The 9,190-nt window shown below is 52.3% G+C and overlaps 1 protein-coding gene across 1 annotated transcript; it reads left to right on the top strand.

The window, feature by feature from the left end:
• The first annotated feature begins 3,934 nt into the window (after positions 1-3,934).
• LOC136477727 (phenylalanine ammonia-lyase-like) lies at positions 3,935-8,904 on the top strand. Its single transcript, XM_066475974.1, has 2 exons — positions 3,935-4,534; positions 6,837-8,904. The coding sequence occupies exons 1-2, from the start codon at positions 4,119-4,121 to the stop codon at positions 8,581-8,583; spliced, it is 2,163 nt and encodes a 720-aa protein (XP_066332071.1). The 5' UTR covers positions 3,935-4,118; the 3' UTR covers positions 8,584-8,904.
• Positions 8,905-9,190: the final 286 nt, after the last annotated feature.

The raw sequence follows: 9,190 nt of genomic DNA, 5'->3' as shown, positions 1-9,190 counted from the left end.
CGATTCTTGTCTAGTTCAAGTATGGCTGCATCGATCCGGTCGACCCCCACTGCATGAATTAGATCAAGGTCAAGTTATCGGCTCTACCTTAGAATGACAGTCTTTGGTAGATTCATTAAGTTACCAATATTGCTTATTGCTTATATTGTTTATCTAATTACAGCAATATCACTCTGCCCGATTGGGATTAATCTAGATCGGCCTTATATCTTGTTTAGCCCATCATTTGTTAATCTAAAACTGATCTAATCTACACTTTAAACGATGAGTTACGTTTTATTGGCTGTTTTATGTCAATCCTGATCATGCATAGCGTGCGGTTAAGGCATGTTGTGTCTTGAGTAGATCTATTGGCTATCGAAAACCGTTCCATGGCCCGTTATCACGGCCAGTGTGATTCTACCTCACACCCCACTGTTAGCACTATGGAGTGGGGATCGTTATTTGGTAGATCTATTTCTGATAAGGCATGACTTTAACTGTGCGCTATACCTGAATCGGCTGTTTTAGCCGATATCGAGTGCTTTCACAAACAGTTCGTATCATGAGACCGTTGAAGTAAAGATAGGTTGAAAGATGTGTTAGCCCCATGATCTTATTATTGTATTATGGCCTGCATGATTCTGCCTCATGCCCCACTGATATTAGTAATAAGTTAGGGTCTTCGAGTCTATTGTTGTTTCTACGGCCTGCATGATTCTGCCTTATGCCCCACTAGTCATAGCGATAGATGAGATCTAACATGTTCATTAGATTTATCTTTATTAAATGATTAAATGGTGTTGAATTGTTTCTTTGTTTAAAAAGGGGTTTAGTTACTTGTAATCATTGGCTTAGCATAAATCAATCATTGTTGACATCTTATTGCCATTGATTAATGTTTGTTCAAGTAATGACATTTATCCTGAATGATAACCGATTCTTCTTACACAACCCCATAAGCTTTAACCGATTTATTCTTATGAATATGCTGGAATCGACTATTTAGTCGATCTCCTTTCATATCGGCTCTCAGAGCCGCACATTCGGGACTGTCTGGCAACACCGGTATGTTCCGCCCTTAATTACTGATAAAATTTCTCTCCTTATCAATTCTAGGGTCAAATTGACTAGCACGTCTCGGGAGGAGTGCGCAGGATCGACCATCCCTGCGCTGAAGCTAGACGGATCTCCAGCTCCATCGAGCAGACCCTTCCGGCTTGCTACGTGTGTCCTCGGCACGGGACGAAAATTTCGTGTCGACAGACTCAAAGTAGTGACGCAACTTTCTCTTGGCGATAAGGACGACGTACAAGAGCTTCTGGATTTGGGGGTAGCGAGTCTTAGAATCGGACAAGACCTCGCTGATGAAGTACACGGGACGCTGCACTTTGAGGGCGTGTCCCTGTTCTTCTCGCTCTACCACCAGGGTGGCGCTAACCACTTGCATGGTGGCCGCAATGTAGAGCAGAAGCGGTTCCCCGTCGGTCGGAGGGACCAGGATCGGGGCCTTCATCAGAAGCTGCTTGACTGTGTCAAGCGTCTCCTGGGCCTCGGGCGTCCATTCGAAACGGTCAGCCTTCTTTAGAAACCGATAGAGGGGGAGACCTCGTTCGTCGAGACGCGAGATAAAACGGCTGAGTGCGGCGAGGCACCCTGTAACTCGCTGTACCCCCTTTATGATCTAAATCGGGCCCATCCTCATGATGGCCGAGATCTTCTCCGGGTTGGCCTCGATGCCACGCTCGGAGACGATAAAACCTAGCAGCATACCCATTGGGACTCCGAAAACGCACTTCCCAGGGTTGAACTTAATGTCGTTTGCTCGAAGTTTCGCGAAGGTCTGCTCCAAGTCGGCTACTACCTGGTCAGCCCCTGACCCAGAGGCTGGGTGAGGCGGGGCCCCCGACCCAGAGGTCGGGTGAGGCGGGGCCCCCGACCTAGAGGTCAGGAGAGGCGGAGCCCGCCCCAGAGGTCGGGCGAGGCGGAGCCCGCGCACCTGGAGGTCGGTTGGAGCTGTAGTCGCGCTCTTGACTGCTTGGATGAATCAATGTTGATGACCATTAGCTCCTCCTCTTCGGGTACCCTAGTATTGGTCCCCGACAAATACCATGTAGGATCTTTGATGATGTGGAGGAGAGATAGATAAAAAGAAAGAGGTCATTGTTTTGTGAAGCAACCAGCTCATGAGAGAAAACTTAGAAAAATAAGACAACTATTTCAACATTGTATGATTTAATTCACAAACTTCTCTTACTGATTGCATAAATTAAGGATGATTGAATTATTATAAGACAATTTAAAAGACAGCCAATTGTGTATGCTAGTTTTTTTTAGCAATATTGTATATGCTAGTTGTTCAATTATCTTATAACTTATAATTACGTGACACTGTGTGATACCATCTATGATCTAGGAGACAATATCACTATACTTGCCCTAAAAACGTGGAAAACATGCAGCAGTTGGCAAAGCCACTAAGAGATGGATAGTTACAACCTTGACCGTAAAGAGCTGGATCCAATTGTTTGGAAATATCACTGTGCATATGGTCACCTTTTGTGCCTTCCCTTTCAAACAATAGTCGTGTGTGCCTGCTTAGTCGCCGCCCACTACGAACCCGAAATGATCTGGCTGATGGCCGTTCTGTTACCAACCGTGTGATAGTAATGCTGCTACCCAAAAAAAACAAGAAAAAAAAAACAAGACCACCGCTTTGAAAAATCGAAAAGAGTAGCAGTTCGTGCATTACATGGATGTTGGCACGTTGCCTTGCAGCACCTGCTTTCCACCGGCCGAACAGTATAATACGCCATTCCTCCAAAAGGTTGAAGCGTGGAATCTTCATGATACGCTTCTCTGAACTTCGGAACATTTATTTATCACAACAATTTTAACGAAATTGTTTATCACAACTTGGTCCCCACAACGAAGTGCTTCAAGCATGTGGCTAATGCTGCTGGTGAAGTTAACAGTTTGCTGCGCCAGATCTGGAGCGTCTTTCTTTCCTTGGAAGTTCGCCTGCTGGATGCTGGTGCAGAATCGGGTGGGACAACTTGACCTCCGAGACTTGAGCCGAGTCTCCATTTTTTTCTGCAAAAATGCCTGTTTGCTCGAATCTGCCAGTTCTCAGCAAAGTCAAGACGACAGAAATTGCAACCAAAAGAAGCGCGCAGTTTCTGAACATTTGATCTCTACTTGATGCCCTACAGGCCGCAGCTGAGTGGGACTCGTGAGTGCTCATGTACCGAAGTGGACTCGTCATTTCGTGCCATTTCTTGTGACATTTCGCACGCTTGGAGCGTCTCCAAAGTCCAATCTCGTGGTTGCGTGTAAGGTCCGCGCGACGGACCGACCGGACCAACTCGAGACACCCGACTGACCGACGTCGTGTTCGTTTGAATTTGTTTGACTTATAAATTATGGCTAAAAATATTATTAATTGATTTGGTGTGAGAAAAAAATACTGAGCTGCTGCGAGACCGTAAGACTTGGCAATAGCTCGCGTCCACACGCACGGGCTCCCCCACCAACCCCGTCGCACTCAGTGGTCACCCACCACCACCAGCCCACGTCCTCCCTCCCTGCGCAACGCAACGCAACGCAACCGCATCTCTGCATCTGGTGCGGCGCGCCCGTCGTCCGGCTGGCTGCAGCCAGAGGCCGACGACGGGCCGGCGCCGGGTCAGTGTCCTATTCCCCCAGGCGGACCGCGGACGGCAGGCAGGCGGCCACGCCACGCGACGACCGGCTCCGCGCGGGCAGGCCACTCGCGTGGCGCGCATCGGCAAGATGGTTGGCCGGCCCATCCAAGGGCCAGGAAGGCGTCGCGGAGTCAGCTCGGCCCGCCAACAACCTACCCCCCATGCCAAGCCAATGCGGCAATGCCAGTCGCAGACCCCAACAACCTCCCACCCGTGGCCACGCTATTTAAGCCCCTCCTCCCCCACCCTTCTCCTCAGGAAGAGCCTAGCTTTCCACAAAGCCAAAGCTCTTCTTCTACAGCACTGTCACGCACGCAATTAGCTGTACTAGTAATCAGCTAGTAGTAGCAGTGTTGCCACTACTACTCTTGTGTAGCTTTTAATTTCCCCCGGTTTGTCGATCCATCTGTGTACGCAACGCACGCACGTGTCGCAATGGAGTGCGAGACCGGTCTTGTCCGCTCCCTGAACGGCGACGGCCTGTGCATGTCGGCGCCGGCGCCGGCGCCGCGCGCCGACCCGCTGAACTGGGGCAAGGCCGCGGAGGACCTGTCCGGGAGCCACCTGGAGGAGGTGAAGCGGATGGTGGCGGAGTTCCGCGAGCCGGTGGTGAAGATCCAGGGCGCGAGCCTGAGCATCGCGCAAGTGGCCGCCGTGGCGGCCGCGGGCGCCGGCGGCGAGGCCCGCGTGGAGCTGGACGAGTCCGCGCGCGAGCGCGTCAAGGCCAGCAGCGACTGGGTCATGAGCAGCATGATGAACGGCACCGACAGCTACGGCGTCACCACCGGCTTCGGCGCCACCTCCCACCGCCGCACCAAGGAAGGCGGCGCGCTCCAGAGGGAGCTCATCAGGTGAGACTGCGACCGAGACCTCGATTCCTTTTGTTTTTCCACAGCAGTTCAATTCTGAGCCTAGTTAGTGCTGTATTCAGTCTGGAGTACGTATTAGTTTCGCAGTTACTAGATTGGATGATCCCAGCAAACAGCTATGAGTAGTGGTGGTTTATTCACGAGTTTCTGGCTGCACTGCCGCGTCGCGCGAGCTGCGCCTGCATGTGCTCCGGCTAGTTGTTTACTGCACGGGATCCCATCAGTTACCCAAGCAAGAAATATTCCTTTTTCGCCGTGTCAGGGGATGTTTGCTTCGTTAGTAGCTCTAAAATTCACGTCACATTGAATATTTAGATACTAATAAGGAACATTAAATATAGATTAATTACAAAATCAATTATATAAATGGAGGTTAATTTGCTAGACGAATTTTTAAGCCTAATTAATCCATCATTAGCACATGTTTAGTATAGCATCACGTTGTCAAATCATCATGAACTAATTAGGCTTAAAAGATTCGTCTTGCAAATTAGTTATAAGTTGTGTAATTAGTCTATATTTAATACTTTATACATGTGTCTAAATATTTAATACGATAGAAATTTTAAGAGCTCCCGTAGATACCACACATGCCCTTAGCTAGCACAGCTGGTAGCTAGTAGGTCGTTGGTGAGTTGGCAATAAACTTAAAAAACTACCTCAAACTTTTTTATCGGTGGATGGTTTACGTGCATCATTAATGCGTACAACCTTTACAAGTACTACAAATACAGCACTATCAATCCTCTCTACTACAGTATCATATCTCCAAATTAGTAAAACAGTGATTAAAAAAAGATCATCCAGGCTGTGGCAGTTCATTTCACATGCAAAACCATTAAGTAGGATGCACCGAACCTGCCCTCCTGTCGACACGCGACAGTAGGAGCAGACGCCACGGATGGTCCTGCCAACACGAGCCGCGATCAATCACCGATCCACGGCTTACGCGTAGTACTCCACCCCAACTTGGGTGCCACTCCCACCGTTCGGCGGGCCACACCACACCCTGTCCCACCGACCATACCAGCACAGTACTACAAAAGTTGGGCTCGACAGCTCGACGGGTGCGGAAGCGGAAACCCCGTGCTTCCCGGGCGCGTCGGCGTCGGCGGCCGGTAGCTCGCTCGCTCACCGCCAGCGAGGCCTACCAAGTTTGACCTCCCGGAGATTTGGGATCTCAACGGGAGATACCCTGTTGGGTGCTGGCTGGCTACAGCCGATCCTGGAGGGAGTAGTTTCTTTGAGTTTTGACTCGGCTCGACCCGACCGACGCCGAGCGACCGAGCCAGCTTTGGTTCGGCGATCGGCTGGCGCCACCATCGCCTCGTGCTCGCGTCGCGTCGCGGCCACGTGGAAGCCCAAAGTCTTGGGCCCCTCCGCTTACTCCCCGCACATGGCGGCGACGTGGGAAGGCTAGTAGTGGCGTAGTGGGGGACTAGGTTCGCTGGATAGAGATGGCCGCCGAACGTGGGGTTCGCGACCGTCACGTCGCCGCTGAAAGTTAGGTGCCGCGATTGGGATTGTGCTTGCGCTCGCCGCCGCCGACAGTCATCGGAACATGCACGGGCGCCTTCGGAGCTGGAACACGTTTTTACCAGAGCCCAGGCCCAGCAACATGAGTTCTCTTTCGGCCTTTTTATACCTACTTAACAACAACAACAAAAAAGCCCTAAGCGTACGTTTCAAAAAGCTGTCCTTTTTATTATTATAGGAAGTAATAAAGAACTAGAGCATGGACGTGTCATGAAACAACCATGGAACAACAATATATAATAAAAAATTGAAAATCATAAAGAAGTCAACTACTCGTAGCATGTGGAATTATTCCATTCAAAGTTTCAGACTGCCCACATCCGGGGAAGCTTCTTTAGACTAAAAAGACCTCATTTTTTTTCCCCTCACCCACCAAGCTGCCATGAGATGAAGCAAAGAATATTTTACTTGCGCCGACAACTCTACGTATCTGTCCGTCTGTAGGAATCCACTATTTCGTTTGTTGTTATTACTCGGTCTATACTAGTATCTTCTCTCTACAAAAACCCCTCGTCTGACTAGGTAGTGCTGATATGACAAAGCAGCTCCTTAACACGGCAATCATCATAAACTAAGCATTACAAACATAAACTAAACTCTTAAGTCGGCAGATTCTTGTTTGATCCAAGTTAGTTAATGTTCAAGTTTATCGTATTACCCTGACCAAGTTTATTGTTCAATCATTCACCTAAAATATCCCACTCGGGGCTCCGAATTGACCTCTACTTTGTCTGGTTCCATCTGACAGATTCCTCAATGCCGGCGCCTTCGGCACCGGAGCCGACGGCCACGTGCTGCCGGCCGAGGCCACCCGGGCCGCGATGCTCGTGCGCATCAACACCCTCCTCCAGGGCTACTCCGGCATCCGCTTCGAGATCCTCGAGGCCATCGCCAAGCTGCTCAACGCCAACGTCACGCCGTGCCTGCCGCTGCGGGGCACCATCACCGCGTCGGGCGACCTCGTCCCGCTCTCCTACATCGCGGGCCTCATCACGGGCCGCCAGAACTCCGTCGCGGTGGCCCCCGATGGCAGGAAGGTGGACGCCGCGGAGGCGTTCAAGATCGCGGGGATCGAGCACGGCTTCTTCGAGCTGCAGCCCAAGGAAGGTCTCGCCATGGTCAACGGCACGGCCGTGGGCTCTGGCCTCGCGTCCACCGTGCTCTTTGAGGCCAACGTGCTCGCCATCATGGCCGAGGTCATCTCCGCGGTGTTCTGCGAGGTCATGACCGGCAAGCCGGAGTTCACCGACCACCTCACGCACAAGCTGAAGCACCACCCGGGACAGATCGAGGCTGCCGCGATCATGGAGCACGTCTTGGAAGGCAGCTCCTACATGAAGCTGGCCAAGAAGCTCGGCGAGCTCGACCCGCTGATGAAGCCGAAGCAGGACAGATACGCGCTCCGCACCTCGCCGCAGTGGCTCGGCCCACAGATCGAGGTCATCCGCTTCGCCACCAAGTCCATTGAGCGCGAGATCAACTCCGTCAACGACAATCCGCTCATCGACGTGTCCCGTGGCAAGGCGCTCCACGGTGGCAACTTCCAGGGCACTCCCATTGGTGTGTCCATGGACAACACCCGTCTCGCGCTCGCCGCCATCGGCAAGCTCATGTTCGCGCAGTTCTCGGAGCTGGTGAACGACTACTACAACAACGGCCTTCCCTCCAACCTGTCTGGTGGGCGCAACCCGAGCTTGGACTACGGTTTCAAGGGCGCTGAGATCGCCATGGCCTCCTACTGCTCTGAGCTCCAGTTCCTGGGCAACCCGGTGACGAACCACGTCCAGAGCGCGGAGCAGCACAACCAGGACGTGAACTCCCTGGGCCTCATCTCCTCCAGGAAGACCGCCGAGGCCGTCGACATCCTGAAGCTCATGACGTCCACGTTCCTGATCGCCCTGTGCCAGGCCATCGACCTGCGCCACATCGAGGAGAACGTGAAGGCCGCGGTGAAGAACTGCGTGACGCAGGTGGCCAAGAAGGCTCTGAGCCTGAACGCCCGGGGCGGGCTCCACAACGCGCGCTTCTGCGAGAAGGACCTGCAGACGGCGATCGACCGCGAGGCGGTGTTCGCGTACGCGGACGACCCGTGCAGCCCCAACTACCCGCTGATGCAGAAGCTCCGCGCGGTGCTGATCGAGCACGCGCTGGCCAACGGCGACGCCGAGCGCGTCGTGGAGACGTCCATCTTCGCCAAGGTGGCCGAGTTCGAGCAGCAGGTCCGCGCGGCGCTGCCCAAGGAGGTGGAGGCCGCGCGCGCCGCCGTGGAGAGCGGCAACCCTCTGGTCCCCAACAGGATCAAGGAGTGCCGGTCCTACCCGCTGTACCGGTTCGTGCGCGAGGAGGTCGGCACCGAGTACCTGACCGGCGAGAAGACGAGGTCGCCCGGCGAGGAGCTCAACAAGGTGCTGGTGGCCATCAACCAGCGCAAGCACATCGACCCGCTGCTCGAGTGCCTCAAGGAGTGGAACGGCGAGCCCCTGCCGCTCTGCTGAGCTGCTGCACCTGCACTGCACAAGAGCAGAGAAGACAAGGTATACAGATCGAAGAAAAACAAAAGTATAGCGGCTCGATCAAGACAGAGCGTTTCAAGATCATTGTGAAGTTTTTACAATCAGACTAGCAGAAGATACTCTCTACATTACCGTACGTCGCCTTGTACTAGTAGCTAAAGTTGATGTGAATGTTGTTGTGTTCCCGCAGCTGCGACGCCATGGCCTGCAATGTGCATGTTCTTGGCTGTTGCAGCTACTGAAACTTTTTATGGTTTTGACTTGTAAGTTAGGGATAAAAGTAAAAATTATTTTGTTCTACAATGGTGCAGTGCATAAGAAGTTCCTTTACAACAAGCGAGTAGTGCCGATCGTTCGTTCGTCCTTCTTCTGTCATGTCATGTACAGTACAGTGCTCGAAATCGGGCTCGCTGATGGTTGTCTGTTTCTGAAACAAGTTGCAGAGGAGTGCAAGAGACAGCCATGGCTAACGTCCCTGTGTGAGAGTAGTTGGGCTGTGCTTGGCGAGTGGTTCTGCTTTTTGCTGGTGGCGGCCAACCACTGTTCGTTGAATCGATCAACTCCCAAGGATGATTGGATGTTTTCGTTA

The sequence above is a fragment of the Miscanthus floridulus genome, chromosome 8, assembly GCF_019320115.1.
Source record: "Miscanthus floridulus cultivar M001 chromosome 8, ASM1932011v1, whole genome shotgun sequence".
In the NCBI taxonomy this organism is placed as follows: domain Eukaryota; kingdom Viridiplantae; phylum Streptophyta; class Magnoliopsida; order Poales; family Poaceae; genus Miscanthus; species Miscanthus floridulus.
The sequence above is the reverse complement of the archived record's forward strand: the minus strand, read 5'-3'. Positions and strand labels throughout refer to the sequence as shown.